This window comes from Lissotriton helveticus, chromosome 10 (assembly GCF_964261635.1).
Source record: "Lissotriton helveticus chromosome 10, aLisHel1.1, whole genome shotgun sequence".
Lineage (NCBI taxonomy): Eukaryota > Metazoa > Chordata > Amphibia > Caudata > Salamandridae > Lissotriton > Lissotriton helveticus.
The window spans coordinates 176,172,406-176,190,344 of NC_136071.1; the positions used below are offsets into that span (position 1 = coordinate 176,172,406).

At 45.1% G+C, this 17,939-nt stretch overlaps 1 protein-coding gene and 1 long non-coding RNA gene across 3 annotated transcripts in view; one reads left to right on the plus strand and one right to left on the minus strand.

The window, feature by feature from the left end:
* LOC144786080 (uncharacterized) overlaps positions 1 to 17,939 on the plus strand; it is a 367,986-nt gene that overhangs the window by 152,374 nt on the left and 197,673 nt on the right. The window lies entirely within an intron of this gene.
* LOC144786077 (actin, cytoplasmic 3) overlaps positions 1 to 17,939 on the minus strand; it is an 81,264-nt gene that overhangs the window by 56,680 nt on the left and 6,645 nt on the right. The window contains exon 2 of one of the 2 annotated variants that reach the window (XM_078665026.1): positions 14,099 to 14,227. In XM_078665026.1, coding sequence (XP_078521152.1) covers positions 14,099 to 14,227 — 129 coding nt within the window. Of the gene's footprint in view, positions 1 to 14,098; positions 14,231 to 17,939 lie in introns of both variants that reach the window. The other variant, XM_078665027.1, reaches the window with a different exon arrangement.

Consider the following 17,939-nt stretch of genomic DNA (forward strand, 5'->3'; position numbering starts at 1 on the left):
CATGTTAATAGGAGAATCGCAATTTAAAATAATAAACACTTGCCCTAATCCTACTCAAACATGGAGAAGGCCACTCACCCTAAACCCCAGCAAATTCATACCTTCTCCACCAAAGAGACCGATCACAGCACTGAGTAGACTTACACCCCCACCCTCCCTACCAGGTTAAAATCATCACCTCCCACCTCTACCCCCCCCCCCCCACACCCAACAGACTGAAACCACACATCCCGAACTCCTTCTCCATCACCCCCCCCAATCAACCTCCCACCTAAAGCAAAAAGAAACCTGAAACGCAGACCGATTACACAGCACCTAGAACCTCTAATAGCGGACATACCACTGCTCCTCCAAAGACCAGCTGACAACGGACCTCATTTTCCACATTATAAGACTCGCTAAATGGAACAAAATCCTCAACCTATATGATCATATCGAAAACGACGAACACCCCTCACAGCTGCAAACTAATGATCACACTCCCAAACCACCCTAAATGTAACAGCAACACAGCAGTGACCATCTACACCAACAGCACAGACCATCTACACCAACAGCACAGTCTTGACCCAAGCCAATAATGGCAACCTGGAAGCCTTTGACTCCCTCTTCCCCTCGCTCTGCAATGAGCCAGCGCATCTACACAGCTGCTCCCCAATTCCCTCCCTGAGAGTGCACTAGGCAAACACGAGACCTTTGCCAAGATAGGCAACCTCCCCCCTCCCGGCACCATCCTCCCTTCGGTCTACCCCTCCATGATCGGATCCAACCCAGTACCCTCCTCCAATTGTAATCGGAGCCCAGTCACGGATGAGACTCTACAACCCCATATCGAACAGCAATCTCCTCCTTCCCTAGACCGCCTCCCTCAACGAACCACCAACTAACCTAGATCGCAGCTACAGACTCCTAAATCCCTCCCCCCACAGACACGAGAGGGAAGCTTGAACTACACTGAGACATTACATACCACAGACACAGGACTACCAATAGGGATAACTTATGTAACTCCAACACCAATATCCAACTCAGAGCCCAGCCTTCACCCTTACCAGACAGCCACAGTTACCGGCACCAAGCACACAAGGCCTCCCAAGACTCAACGGCTCCGCTCAACCACAACCCCCCCATGGAACCAGACCGACTCAATAGAACAAGAACCTCATCGACCTCCAGGAACGCCCCCTCGCACTCCACCAGAGTGATGACCCAGAGGCTTGCCCTGCTGGAAAGCCAGCATGAAACAGTAATACTGGGCCTCTCAGAAATCCTACTGAACCGCACCACACCCCGAAAATCCATCCAAAACTTATCAAGACACCCAGAGTCACCAACTCTAATCACTCAAGACCCCACAAGTCCCAATGGCCCAGATAGTCCACAATCCCCCTCCCAAACCTGAAACAGAGACCGAAAAGAACCAGAGCTGCAACGTCCGCAAGTGAAGCAATGGATCTGGGCGCCTGGTATGACACTTCGTTCACCTCTAGCTCCAAGATTTAGAACAGACCCATTAGGTCCCCAACCTTCCTCACAATCACCAATATACCTAGGGTGCCACTTACGAAGGATCTCAAGAATGAAGGATCCAACACCAACTGCATGCTCATAAACTGCAGGTCAGACACCAAGCGTGCAACAGAACTGGCAGAGACTATCCTTACCCACGACAGACATTACGTTCATCACCGAAAACCTAGCTAAACAAGTTCTCTTCTCCAGGTATGGACATGCTTGTGCCCCCGGAGTTCACAATCATCCACAAAGACAGAAAAATTCAACAAGTTATGTTATGTTATTTTGTGACTTATAGCGCACGGCTACTCAGAAGAGTGTCCCGGCGCTTTATTGACATCCTAAAAGCAGAAACACAAAGTAAAAAAAAGCAGGGTTAGGGGAACATAAGAATCTAAGAGGAAAAAAGCCAAGTTTTCAGGCCCTTCCTAAAAGACAGATTAGGGGTGCTACGTAACGTCAGGGGCAAAGAGTTCCAGAGCTGAGGGGCCCGGAGCATGAAAGGAGGGGGTATAGCAATCATACATAAGAAACATTTCCATGACGGAGACGCCCTTAAGTATAACTCCTTCGAATGTCTTACTGCCACTATTAAGATGAACAGATCACTACTCTGCCACCTCATATACCACCCAGCAGGAAACACCTTTTTTGGTGATCACCTCTCTAACCAGATTACTCAAGGCTAACTCTGACTATTATCCTAGGTGACCTCAATCTTCACTGGAATGAGGAAAACCCATTAATCAGAACCCTGAACGATCTACGCAACTACAACCTCACCCAACACTGCACAGAGAACCCACAACATGGGCTCAATCCTCGATGCCATTATCACTCAAGCAGACAGTCTCCATTGACCACACCCTGCCTGTTGACTGGTCTGGCCACCATATCATTCCATTTCACATGAACCAAAGGATCCTATCCCTGCCCGCAACAAAGGACCCCCCCCCATGCTGGGCAAGAAACCCAAGTCAGAGTCCCCTTGCAGACCTGGAGGTTAGGGTAAGCTCCCTCCTCCCAAACAACTCTAATGAGCTCTCAACAGATCTCAACTCCACTACAACTCTACTAGGACTTTCATTATGGACCAAATAGCATCCCTGAAACTGAAAAGAGTCAGAAGCACACCATCCAGACTATGGTTCAACACAGACATCAACTCCCAAATAAGCAAACTAAGAGCGGCAGAAAACTGGCAAAAAGAACCAGTCCTCAATCCTACTAGAGACACTCAAATCAGTATAAAGGAAATACAAAAATCCCATAATGAATTAAAAAGTGTGCTTTCGCAATGCCCTCTCCAATGCAAAAAAAAAAGACAGAACTTTTCAATCTCAGACAACAAACTTCCAAGCACCCTTCAACTCAAGTTGTGTCCTCCAAAGACCTGTGACACAACTTTGCCAATTTCTTCAATGACAAAGTCACTAAGATAGAACTCTCCTTGGACGTACAAAGCAGTCCCCCAGACAGTAAATCGCCCACAGAGACAAAAGAGGATACCACACCCTCAAGCACCCCCTTAACTTATGGAACTTTCACCCCAATCTCGGAGGCAGAGGTCATCAAAATGATTCTCCTCCAAACCCTAATCACATGTCCTGGATCCCATACTGTCCCAACTGGCCAAAAATCTCAAACCCTCACTAGCACCGCACTGGACCAAGATCATACACAGCTCCTGGAGTACTGGAGCCGTGCCAGACTGTCTCAAAAGCGGCCAAGACACACCTCTACTGGAAAAAAAACAGGTGCGGACTCAAACGATCTAAACCACTTCAGACCAGTCTTCAACCTCCCTCTCCTAGCGAAAATCCTGGAAAGATGTTCTCTCCAACTTACCAAACACTTAGGCAGCACCAACTTTCTAGAACCTCCCCAATCAGGCTTCAGGAAAGGATGCAGTACAGGGACAGCGATCCTAAACATGATAGATTTGCACAAATCTAGATACTGGCCAATGTTGCCTACTCATACTCTTGGATCTTTCGGCAGCCTTCAATACGGTGGACCATAAACTACTCAAGGTACTTCAAGAAAGGGCTGGCGCTGAACAGATGGTACTACAATGGTTCACCTCTTTTCTACAGAATTGCACCCAAAGTATAAAAAATCAAAAACTTCTCATCAGACCCACTCCCCAAGGATCAGTACTCTCCTAGCAACTTTTCAACATATACATGGAACCCCTCACCACCATACTCAAAAAAATCAAACATTCCCTTCCACCTCTATGCAGACGATACCCAGATCTGAAAATCTCCTCCATTGAAGACATTCAAAGACTGAAAGGCACTCTAAGAAAAGTCCGGCACTGCCTATCAAGAAACCACCTAAAACTCAAGACAGGACAGAAATCCTCTTAATCTCCAAGGATGAGAAAAAAAGCCAAATCTCAGAATGACTAAAAGCGATTGATGCGCTTAACTACAACCTTAGCAGGCTCTGCAAACATCGCTAGGAATCACCCTGGGCCCCAAATTAGACATGAACAATCAAAATCACCGCAAAGAATGCCTTCCTCAACCTGAAGCTACTCAAAATAAAAACCTTCATCCCTCAGAACTACCTCAAACAAGCTACTCAATCCCTGGTGCTGTCCAGATTGGACAAAGCTTGCAACCCTCACAGGATCAGCTAAATCTCACCTAGCTCCCCTCAGATCAACTCTGAACACAGCAGCCAGAATGGTCACCGGAGTAAAGAAATATGAACTCCTCTCCGCTGCGCTCAGAGAGCTCAAATGGCTCCCATTCTAAATGCGGGCCAACTTCAGAACTGCCTGCCTCACGCACAAAGTGCTGCACACAGGCAAACCCACCTACCTGGCTGCCAAACTCCAGAAGGCAGGTCAGGCAATATGCCTAAGGAGCACCAACACCCTACTCCTTATCCCTCAGAGAACTCGCACACAAAAAACATGCAGCCCGATCCTTCGCTGGATATGCTCCCAAAATCTGGAACTCCATACCAGTCCACATCAGACCCAACCCCTTCAACCTACAATTCAAAAGGCTGCTCAAAAAACTATTCCTCAACCAATCCCTCTAGTATGTATAGCTACAACCTAACCATCGAAGCAGGCCCACAACAGCTCACAAGACACTTTGATATTACGATCTCTACCTCACTATCCCCTATACACCCCCCCCCCCCCCCCCGGCCATTCTCGTCACAAGTCACTGTGCTCCGACGACAAGGCTGTGTATCAACTATTGCGATAGCATACCCTGCGAGTGACATTGTGCGCTCTAAGACGATAATATTGTGATAAGTCTGGAGCCATAGTACATACTAGTATGTCTATGTAGCTTACTAGTGAGCATGATGTAAAGCGATTCGATACCTTTGGATCTGGCTAGCGGTATATAAAACTCTTAAATAAATATAGGTTACCGGCTAAGAGCTGCTCCATGGTTAGAGCCACTAGAAGTATGCAACTGTGCAGCATTTGTTACATAATTATGGGTTTGCCACATTGGCCACAATCCATCATCTGCTGCATAATTTGCAGATAAAGAAAAGATTTCTAGCTCAAAAGGGACTCAAAATGCAGTGACATGCTTTGCCACACAGTAGAATACCCTTGTAACGGTTGACTGGTCACCTCTGTTGTACTATACTTTGGTGTAACTAGTACTTATGAAGTGTAACCTTTACCCAGTTTTAACAGGTGTAAACAAATGCCAGAATAAACAAGCATTGTAATAGCCAATAGGTCTTGCCTTTGGGACCTTATAAGTATTTAGCCATCAACAGTTGATGTTGCACCAAGGATATTGTGCTGCATAACTAAATACTTATAAGGTCCCAAAAGCAAGACTATTGACAATGCCAATGGGTCTCGTTTATGGGCAAGCTGTTGCCTTTGAGGCCGGGGGGTGAACAGGAGAGTGGGGAACTTGAAGGCAGATTGTTGGTGAATAGGAGGACTAATGTAAATAAGAGGTGCTAAAGCAAAATAAACATGTGTGAGAAGCAACTCAAAGGGAGGGACAGTAGATCACCACAGAAACAAGCATTGGAAATGCAATAGGTCTCATTAGAAAAGTTGGAGCTATTGGTTTTGTAAATGACAATTTCTTTTTAATGTGTTGGTCTTGAAAATAGCCAAATTAATAGCTTTGTCATTTACAATGCCAATACTTTAAACTTTTTCAAATGTGACACCTATAGCATTTGTAATGCAACATGTTTTGTATGTATGTATGTAATTAAATGCAAAAAAACAGACACGGCCCGCAAAAAAATTGGCGCGAAATGAAGACAAGGCACGTGTAAGTGAGGGCAAGTTAGACCTTTCAGTGCGTCTAAACACTAAAACACACAATACTTTTAGAGACCTAATGTGTTCTAAATTTGCAAGGAGCGATGTGTTTTGTTTCATGGTGACAGGCTTGAATCCTAGTGGGTCCACTGGACCATTATCCTTCATAGGTCGGACAAACAGTGCATTGAGTTGGGTAATTGCAAACGTCTTATTTAATTTAACGCCAAGACACCCGAAGCTGAACATGCGGCTTACGTTAACTGGTGCTGGGCTTTGTAAGACACGTTATTATAAAACGGGAGTCGACTGAGTTTAAGAATGCTAGAATTGTGTGCTAAAGCGGTTGTATACCAGTCTCAACAAAACGATTGCACGTGAATCTCCGATATATGAAATGCATCTAATTGGTCTGTTCACACTTGGGGCCATTGTGTCATGCTGCCCTCCCGATATACACAAAATCAGTGGCAGATCGGCAATTGACACTGTGTGGAATGGAAGTGTGGAGAATAGGGGAGAGTGGGTAATGTAAAACAAAAACACCCATTAAAGCCAATTCTAAGCATGGGGGATTCAGGGAAGCTCTTGGCATCACGGCCTGCCGGCCGTGAAAGTGAAAGTACGGCCGGCCGTGTAGATTTCCAAATTTTAACATAAGGAAATTCCATAGTCTATGAGCAGAACAATGCAGAAACCGCATTTTACGACTTATGTACCAGGTTACTCATCGCAGTGTCAAACACCATTCAAAAGCTTACACTGCTAAAAATGCAAGAAAACTGAACAGCCTGCGAAGGATAATGCTAGAACTCTAATTACCAGGTGTAAATACTACGTGCGGTGTCATCCACAGCCATGCACTGCTTCTGGGCAGACTAGCCAGGTCCGGGATAAGAGAACTAGCTCTCCAATGGCTAACGGCCTTTCTATCAGGGAGGACGCAGAGGATCCAGCTAGCAGATCAGGTCTCCGACGTGGGAGCCTTAGTTTGTGGAGTCCCGCAGGGGTCCGCGCTTTCTCCACTCTTATTTAATCTGTACTTACAGCCATTGATAGAATCCTTGGCAAGCATGGGCTGTAAAGTTTTTAATTACGCCGATGATACTCAGCTGCTGCTGAGTATCGACAACACAACATCGGCTCAGTCCACAGCCCAAAATATACTACGGTTCACAGTAAACTGGATGTCGTCCAACCTAATAAAAATCAATCCAGATAAAACGGAAGTTCTCGTAGTCTCAACATCTACTTCCCCCTGGAACGATCTGTTCTGGCCACAAGAACTTGGACCTAACCCCAAAACCGTGCCCTAGTGTAAAGAGCCTCGGCATGAAAATCGATCAGGAACTTTCGATGAACAACCAAGTGTCCGCTGTGGTTGGCTCCTGTACCAACCTGATCAGGCAGCTACGTAAGCTCGTCCCACTTCTTTCAATGAATATGCTCCGAACTATTGTTTCTGCCACAATTGTGTCCAGAATCGACTATGGAAACGCGTTATACCTGGGTCTCCCAAAAAATCAATCGTCTTCAAGTTATCCTGAATGACGCAGCCCGCCTAATATTCGGAGTTCCTAGGCGGACCCATGCCTCCCCTCTGCTTTATAGATTACATTGGCTCCCTATGAAGCAGAGAGTCGAATTTAAGAGCATGTGCATTTGTCACAAAGCAATTCACGGACAGGCCCCGGCCTACATAAAAGATAGGCTGGAAGTGTATGAACCTAGACGCGTCCTGCGATCCTCCAACTCTTTTCTGCTATCCTATCCACGCTTTAAACTGGCAACTAAAGGTGGCAGATCCTTTTCAGTCCAAGCTCCCTCCATCTGGAACAAGTTGCCGGAGGTGCTTCGTAGAGAACCTAATCTTCTCCGTTTTAGGAAATCCCTGAAGACCTTACTCTTCAAGGACGCGTTCACATCCCTGTAAGATTGACCGTTATTTTACATCCTTCCCTCTTGTTTCTTGTTGCTGTACTCGGTCAGAAGCGCTTTGAGACCTGTCGGTGAGTTGGCGCGATATAAAACCCAGAAAAAAATAAAATAAAAAATAAAAAAGCTGTGAAGTACACCAATTTATAGGAGGAGACAGTTTCCGCAAGGTCAGAGTGACAAATCGCGAAGCCACAGCAAGAGCAGAGAGAGAAGTGGAATCGTAAACGGCACTAGAGAACAGCACATTAAACAGACAGTCGAGTGCTTGCCCACATTCCTAGAGGACTTTCTGATAACATTTCAGGCCGTTGCACGATGGATGGTTGGATGTTAAGGACAGAGATTGCAATAAGTAACAAGAATAAACAGAAGGGAAAATAACGTGGTGGGGATAAAGGGTGAAAAAAAAAAAAAAGCTCTTGGCATCACGGCCTGCCGGCCCTGAAAGTACGGCCGGCCGGCCATGAATAATTAGGGGAGGAGCAGCCAGGAGAGAGCAGGAGCTGGGGAACAGATGGCTGGCGATTTGATGATGTGCACGCGCATTTTAGCTCAATGCGCTTGCGCATTGACCTAAAAGCGCACGGGCACAGCATCAAATCGCCAGTCTAGTTAAAGTCTATTTAAGCCCCTATAGTCTCGCTCATTGCGCATGCGCATTGACAGGCGAGACCTAAAAACTCAGTTAGAGAAGGAGGGGAGAAGGAAAACAGCAGATCAGCACAGGAGAAGAGAACAGGGAGTTAAAGAACGAGGCGGGTGGAAGAGAACAGCAGATTAGCAGAGGAGAGGAGAACAGGAAGTTGAAGGTGGCGGGTGGAAGAGAGCAGCAGATCAGCACAGGAGAAGAGAACGGAGTTAAAGAACGAGGCGGGTGGAAGAGAACAGCAGATTAGCAGAGGAGAGGAGAACAGGAAGTTGAAGGTGGCGGGTGGAAGAGAACAGCAGATCAGAATGGGAGAAGAGAACAGGAAGTTAGAACAGCAGGCTGGGAGGGAGAGGGCTGCAGATTAGCAAGTTTTGCCAACTTGGCTCTGTCACTTTGATTGGTTTGCACCTTTGCCATGATGTGCAGCCAGTAGTTTTCTTTCCTGCCGGGCTGTCTTCCATCCTTCCAAGGTTGGTATATGAAGCATGATTAAAGGCTGGTAATAGCAGTAATAGCTATTTGCAGCACTTACAAGCTGCAAAAAAAGTGGTACGTTCATCTGTAAAAGTTAGTGGTGAAACCGTGCAGACAGCAAATGTGTATTTGAAACATTTCTGCTATGTGGTGTACTATGCCTGTTGGTGTAGGCAGGTATGAATTTGTTGACAGTTCAGCCCATAGTAGGGATGACTGTCAGACACTAAAAGCAAAAAGGTTGGCATCGATTTTGTATCCTGCATAAATCATGGTGTACTCCGGTTCCTCTAATCTGAATTTATTGACAGTCTGCGCTGAAGATGGAGGATGTGGACCAAACTTCATTTCACAATAGTATCATTACCCACTGGTTAACCACTTCAAAAGTGGTGATGTTCAGCCCTTGACAGACATGAATTTTAAACTGCTTTGTTGAGAACTGTGTGTGCCTCGATTGGTGGCTAAAATAGAACACAGCGCCATTTTCTCAGTGCATGCCCTAATTATAGGCAAATCGTTTCAAATATTTCTCTAAAAGCAAAGCTCTTATTTCCACCGTTTACAAAGTCTTCACCAAATCCATATAACTATTGTGTATGTTAAATGTTGTAAAGTTGGATGAGGCAAATTCGGAAAGTGTTCTGGTAGGGGTTCTCTGAAAATGCCCATGTTTTAAAATTTGTACCCAAAAAAATCTTGTTAGACTTGACAGATTATCTAATATAGATCATAAAGTTAAACTAATGGTCACTAAACTCTGCACTAGGGACTCAACAATATACTGAGGGTTCGCACGTGCATGTGACGCTCAACAGGCCCCTCCAGCTTATGGGGGCCCTCTATGGATACCCCAATGAACAGAAATGTCTTTGAGGACGTGGCACGATGAAGACGGGTAATGCTTAGATATGGGGTTTGGGCAGGAGTGAGTGGCAAACACGCCCACTTTCTGGCCAGATTCTGCGCTTGGGCTTGCACTGTTCAAAAGTAACAAAGACCCACTGGTTCCCAACACTAGCATGAAAACTTGTCATTTATTCGTGAAACTAGCCCGCTCATCTCATGGCATGACAAAACAGATTGCTGCAGCGCCTCACACCACTTTGGAATTTGTGACCCATGAGATTGTATGAGCGAACCTGTGCCAATTGTTTAATGGACAGTGCCAAGTGAGCTCTAAATCTGCTCTCAAATAGGGCACGTGGAGTATAGAAGTGAGACAGCTTGACTGAGGAATTCCGGTTCGAATCCCGGCAGCGCAGAGAAACCTGTGTTTCTCAGCAAATTGCTTAATCGCGGAGTATACAAGGGAGAGAAGCTGGACTGAGGAGCCAGGTTTGAATCCCGGCTGCGCAGAGCAACCAGTGATTCTCAGCAAATTGCTCTCGTGATTCATCATGCCTATGCTGCAAGAACAGAGCGTTACCAGACTATGGGTACTTGGATCAATCATGTTACTAGCTGAAGGAGCAGGGCGGGGTAAATGAGCCATTCACATTGTGCAGCACAGAAGAGGGAGGAGTCCCAAAAGGAGTCGCAGATGGTAGATAGCACTGGGTAATGGCCTTACTCCATCTTGGTTTTACTGCCATGGGTTTTGCCCGTTTTCTCTTTCAATGCTCCCCATCACCCTCCCTTGTAAGTCTCAACTTTAGACTACACATGCCAGACGTGTGCTGCCTGAGTATAGTGCGTGGCCTGTACCGGGAGAACAAAGGATAGGGCAAGGAAGGTCGGTGGGCAGGGGGGTCAGAGGGGCCAGCCATAAGAACGGCAAAGAGACCCCCGGGGGGAGGGCAGAGGAAACGTCGGGACTAAGTAGGAGATAAGCTGAGAAGACAGTGACTAGAAAGGGAGGAAAAAACGGGATTCAGTATTCATTAGATGGGCAAAGAAACTCACAACAAGGCACTGACAGCTTTAGGAGTGCTAAGGGACGGACTGTCAGTGGACTGGCAAAGAGTAGGGGCAGAAAGCGACAAGGCGGGATTGTGGATGGTAAAGAAAACCAGAAAAGACGGCGAGAAATAAACAGACTAGCACTGTATGTTGAGCATGGTTGCGACACACAGAAGGCTGCAGTGACTGAATCTGAGACATGAAGACCAAAGAGAGTAGATGCACACGTGAGCATGAAAGAGACCAACACCTGCAAAGGAGTTGGACAAATTAAAGAAGTGTAGAAGAGGGACTGGCTAAAAGGTGGAATGAGTGAGCGCTGTAGGGCAACAGGTGAGCTATTAAAAAAAAGACAGCAAAATATTTGTTTACGAGGTAAATTGAAGAGACTTTTATAAGAGGCAGTTAGAAATATAAAAAGGCCTTTAAGCATCTTGGACACGAGACGCGCTCTGTGGTGGGGGGAGGGTAAAAAGCGAGAATTTGTATTTCGAATTTGTAGAGCGCATTATCACATCAGGTCCCTAAGCGCTCAAAGGAATGCAGTGTAGCGGCAAAAGTGAAGTTTGGCTTATAACCTAAGCTTAGAAGCAGACCAAGCCACACACACCCTTCAAAGGGATGCGCCAGAGTGTCCTCTGCCCGGTTTATGGCGCATTGTAACATCTCCAGATAGCCCCTTTTATGTTCCCTGCTCAGGTTTCCTTCAGATCTCAGAGGTGCCGCAGACGAAGTAAACTGTAAAACAAGGCTCAATAAGAAAAAAAAAGGCAGATGGCGGCTGCGCGCGTTCACATGCATGCAAGCTTTAGGCCAGGGGTAGCACTTTGAAAAGCCCCTTACTATAAGTCAAGCAAGCAGTGCATGCGCTGCGCTAGGCTCGACCTAAAAAGTTATACTATAACAAAATGTGACGCTTTACGCCGCATAATTTAGCTTTTCATAGCACATAAATTAGTCAACCCTGCCACATAATTTGGCCCTCTCCTGTCGCACAATCTCATTGTGCCAGACTATGGACTTGCACACAAAGCCAGATCACTTTCGACTCAAGCCATATGACAATCAAACATCCTTACAATCATCCATAACTTATGTTGAAGGGCACCACCCATCTGCTAATGTGGTTTGTTGCCTCAGTCGTATAAAAGGGCAGCAGTCATAAAAATCGCATGTATTTAAAGTTCTTGCCTATACCTAGCCCCAGAGGAGCAAATCCGAGGGTGCTACAAAGCAAAAAGTAGGACAAATTAACCCTGTGCATCTGCAGTAAAAGTAAACTGATTCACTCAAGCTATGCCTTACATTTTGGTAAATTGACATCTCGGTTTGGAAGCATGGTCTGCAGAGTAAAGCAAGTAGCGGACCACGATTCCTCACGTTGAGACCGGTTTAGGTTGCAAAAACCTAGTATTTTATTTCATGTGAGGAGGTCTTTTGGTAGGAGCTTTTTGGGGGGTGGGGAGATTGGGTCACAATCAGAGTTTCCACCCAAAGTTCAACAATTTGCATACATCCAGAGGGCAATGAAACGGGAAGCTCCCACCACTCAGGTTGGTTGATGTACCAGGGCATTTCAATGCAGATATTCTGGCACAGACAACAAACGTAGTCAACCCGATCACATCACCATGTGGTAAGGAGGGAGGGAGCAATCGGGTGGTGGACATGGTACTGTGGGGAGCAGGCAAGATATAGTAGGTTTTAAAGAGTGTTTCCTCATACACACCTCGCTATTAAGGGTCATGCAACTCAAGGTGACCACAGTTGGGAAACTGATCATTCTTCCTGCATTGTTGCAACCAAACTGGTCGCCCACATTTGCATTGTTGATTCAGCTTGCAGTAGAAGCTGGACTAGGCATCAAGGAGAGGGTTGATTGCAAACCAGGTCAATAACTTCAGGACAGCACGACACTGGATGAGCACATGTTTAAGTTTAAGAATAATTTCCTCCAAGGAAGAGCACGCACAGACCATGGAGCACCCTGCACCATCTAGTGTTATTGCCGTCTCATTATTAATCAGGCGAGGCTGGGGACTAAACATAATGCCTCTGACTACGCCCCCACCGGCCCACTTTGATGGCCCTATGGAACGTGAAGTGAAGCCAGGTGGCTCAGTGTTTTGCGGCAATTAGGGGGAATCAGGAAGATTATTGCTCAATGGCAAGGTAAACAGTATAGGAGTTGGAGGGAGAAGTATACAAAGGAGTTTTTAGGTTTTCCATCATGCCCATCTAACTGGTAACAGTCATGCCCACCAAGGCAAACTTATAAGGTTGTCAGTGCTTTACCGGTGTATGAATGGCCAGATTTCAAATGACACCAGAATGTCAGATTAGCCTTTCTTAATTTAAAGATCAATCAAGTCTTGGGGCCCTATTACACATCTGGCACAATGTTCCCGTTTGTGCCACGCTCTTTAAACGAGGTGTGCTGGGTCAAAATTAGTAATGTGCACCCTAATACATTGAATGCGCTGCCTCCAGTACAGCCACGAACTCACGCTGCCCCCAGCCAGCGCATTTAAGTGAAAAACAGTGCAGCTTTGACGCAGCTGCTACAGGTGTAACAGTCAGTAACCCCTCTGCACTTTTAAAGAGGTGAGATCTCTTTGCAAGCGGATTCAGTGAGTGACTGCACCTACCTGCAACAGGATGTCGGTGGGGAGAGACAACAGGACTCTTCTCCCCCTCCCCCTCAAATGTCTGCCATTGGTGCACCTACTGAAAACTTCTTTGGCTGTGTGCCCACGTCGATAATACGGCAGAGGCAAAGTGAGTCCCTCATTTGCTTGGGGCCATGCCTCCATGCAAAAATGCACCAGCACTATCTATTACAGAAAGTCCCTTCCTGTAATACCAAAGGACTCCCGGGGAGCACAAAGTTTGTGCACAAAGTGGGTGCACAAGCCAGTTGCTCCCCCGGGCCCTTTGCATAAAACAGCCTCTGGTGTAGTAATGGGAGGAAGTGGACAAAGGTCTAAAGTTTCTTGGCTTTGTGGATAGTAGAAAAGCTACCAACAATCCATGGGGAAGTGGTAAGTCATGGGATAACTAGAGTTTTGGCAACTGGGCTGGATGGTGTCGCACTGTATACTCTGAGGATGCCGATCGTTAAATACATATGGTCCATTAGTAGCTGGGTAGCCACTCCATTACTAGGAATATTTTTAAAGGAACATGTTTTTTAGGAGGAGTTTAGTTTGACAAAACGTAGGAAATATGAGGACACCACTGGGGGATTGGACCCTGGGTACAAAGCTAAAAGGATCCTTTCAAGCAAGCAAGCAGTCTGGTTCCACTGAGTCAGCAAACAATGGTAATCATGTCCCAAAAGTACTTGCCTGATGTCTTGGACGTCCCACAATTGACGGAAAGACAGCACGAGGTGCATCATCTCCTGCGAAGCCAGCCTTGCACATACCAGATCCATTGTCAACAACCAGGGCTGCAATCTCTTCTTCCATGACTGTCTACTGAAATGGGAAATCACAATACGGGGCAGTTACGAATTTCGATCAGGTTCATATATTAAGAAATACAATCACTTTGTGTAAGAAGATAACTATGGCTTAGTGCTCATAATATGGATATTCTACTTTGGTATTTTAATAATCCCTCCCACCTCCCTATTAAATATTGTCCATTTACAATACTTCTGCGAGATGCCTCTCCTTACCTTCCCAAAAATACGGGTAATGTGTTGGCTCACAAGTGGTTGTCTCGCAAGCCTTACAGGATCCTAGTTTACTTGACCAGACAGACCATGCTCAAAGTTTCTCTTTTCAGCTACTAGTTGGACAGACTAGACACTTAAAAATACTAGAATTACAAATGCCACCTTTCAGGGATACGCTTGGGCATTCATGATCATTTGAGTTCAATGTATTTCAAACAAATTCTGAGATCTTTTACAAAAACTTATCACAAGCTCATGCGGGCACCTCCACTAGCATACAGTTTTAATACCATGCATGTTTTTTGTTTTAAACATGGTCAACTTAGAAAACAAAAAATGATGTTTTTTGCAACAGGGTTTTACATGGTGCACTACTTGCTTTTGCACTTCTTATAAAGACAACTTTATTGAAAAAAGTCTTGCTCAGTTTTTTAGAAATACCTCGATTGCTCACAGCCATATTTAGTTAGCACGGGACAGGTTTCCCACACAATTCAAGACCGGAATCATTTCAACTCAAAGTTCTCGTAGACAGCCTGTCCTCATGACTGCCTTTCCCAGGCAAGAGAATTGAAAAGGTTGCTGCTATTTTCCATTTTAGGCTCCAATTGCTTTAAAATGTTGCAAACAGATCACAGAAATTACTACTCTTCAGATGACCAATTATCGGGGCTGAAGTTTGTATTATCGACTGGCTTGATCTATTGGTTCTCAGTTGAATTTGATAGTTAGGTCTATTTCAGTTAGGTCCATTTCCACTAATCTACGCGTTAAGAGCCAAGATCTAGAGTCATTTTGGTTTTCTATGGTTACTCAGTATCAAGAAAAGTTTGAGTTTATATCCCTCTAGTTCATGCAAAGGTCCTCTGGGTATAGACTGTCCTGTGCTGTAGTAGGTAACACTTTACTATATTCATTGAGGTACTGGGTGATGTGGTTGCTGACTGGGGAGTCTCAATTGATGCCAATGACACCACATATATTCATTGAACAATTGAAGCCCACATCCAGCATTTTAGAATTTGCTTTCTCATCGCTGAGGCCTCAATCATATAAAACAGAACACTAAAATATGTCAATATGCTTTAGCAATATAACCTATGTGCCACAATGAGCACTCCCCTGCCGGACCTCACGTCATCTCCACAGAGTTCAGGGAGCAGACAATCCAACACTGCCATCTCATCACCCTTTCACAGGTATGTCCCAATGCCAACTCGAAGTAATTAGTTTGAAGCCCTGGGAAGCCAAAAACAGAAATACTTTTACATTCTAGTAGTGAGCAGGACAACATCCAAATGCATGATCAGGACATTTTCTGATGCACTAAGATGTGAAAATAAAAACGTTAGTTCGGGCATCAAACTCTGGCATTCCTTTACAAAACAAACGTTCTCCAATTCCCTGAGTCACGAAGCAGGGATATCATCTTGTAGAAGAAGTTTAAAATTTCTAAAGGTAAAAGTAATGCTTCGCATCAACAGATGACATTCAGCAGTGATGTCCCAGGTGGAAACATTGTTGAAAACTGTTCAATAGTAAACTAAATGGTTAAAAATAAGACTTTTGATCTTGATTACTACCTGTGGATAGCAAACCCACCTGAAAATCCCTCATCCCCTTGCTTTTAATACTCATATGAACTAAGTGTGAAAAAGGTTCCTGGGGTATCATTAATATGGTTTATATTCATTGCAAGGCCAAACTTTTTTAATGTTATGTTATAAGGACTGCCACGTAGTTTAAACTTTGTTTATTAAGCCCCAACAGATGGTGGGCACTCTTTACTGCGATTCTGGTCTTAGTTATCAAGCCTACTTTTTTTAGAAATAGGAAAACAAAAATTGTTTATGATCATAACAGCCCTGTGCACAGCAGGCAAAATTGTAACATCCAGATTGTCGGGTATCAAGCATGCAGATTGGATGTGGATTTAGATTAGTCAGTAGCCTACAAGATGGAGCAAGCAGTGGCAAGTAAGAGTTAGTGTCCATCAAGAGACTCTTCTGTAGTTTAACAGCAGACTAAAACGAATAATTCTCAAAGAGAAAAACATCAGAAAGAACTGCCTCCATACAACTCACCTGCAGAAAGACTGCCATAACCCTTTTACCCTCCCACTTCAATGTAATCATTAAGCATGTTCAACAATTAGGGTGAAGAAAAGAACCAACTGAATTTATGATACCCTTCAATTACATTCAGCCCTTCTCTGGAGAGGCGCTGTGATGTTAAGCCACATCACCCGACTTTCGGCATGTGGACAACAGAACTGGAGAAATTTGTTTTTCAACAGTTCAACTTTGGACAACACCCAAACTTAATTCACTAATTGGCATTACCTCTTCTGGATGCTGAAATGAACAGAGTAGGTGATGCTCCTGTATAGTCATCTAACAGTAATCGGAATGAGTGGGTAAATAGCTGCCCCTTTCCCGAACACTCTGGGACCCGAATAGGGCTGCCCACTATACCCCACCCTCTTTGCCCATCCTCAGGCAGCGAGGCTTGAAAGAGTACTCAACTTCTTGGTTCAGTGGCCATTAGTATCACTCTATGCCGATGACATCACATATATACATGAACCAGGTGAATCCCTCATCTGCCATATGAGACTTCTTAAGGTACAGTCTATTATCCGGCATCACCATCAACTGGGCAAAAATCAACTATCTTTCCTCTCAACAGCAGCGGCAGTGTGCACACTTGACCCCCGCCCGCTTCAAGTGGTGCACATTAAGATACTTTGTGATTGGGTGAGCAGGTATCTTGATACCGGCTAGATGTAATAAATATGATGCAGTCATTACAATGCTAGATGATCAGCTGCAAAATTAATCAAACTGGCACTGTCCCCAATGGGCCAGGATGTGGTGGCGAAAATTATACTGCCCCACTTTCTTATACCAGTTTCTCAATATTCCCATCTCCTTGACTTGGTACTTTTCTATAGATTACAATCCTGCGAGGTGAAATTGGCATGGGCTGCAAAACAACCCTTTGACACCGTCTCCCAAGCATATGAGATGTCTAGATCCACACCACATATCTAGGTGTACTTCTGACAGGATGTTCATCCACTAGTGAGGCCAGGAGACTCCAGAGTGGTGCTTCCGTTTTTAGAGGTAAGCACCACAAGGATGCCCCTTCAGCATGAGTCTATACAGAAAGTAAAACAACAATGTAGGGAATCTGCTTGCAGCGGCAAGCCTCAGACATCAGTACATCTTAGGCCCTCCTTCACTGTCCACCATTTGGAGATCCCAAGCGCTTCTCAATGGGCCCTATATTAGATTACCGCACCCAAAAGAGCACATTCAGCAAAGATGCTATTAGGGACTAGATGCTCAACTGGACTCCCTCCTGAAGGTTTTGAAGTTTCCCAGTTTTTGAAAGCTTTTACTCACCCTGGAAAAGATTGATCTCAGATACCTATATGACATATGCCAATAAGGCACATTGCAGGTCCTGGTTTCTTTTTCCAAGCATAGACCATTCCGGAGTGT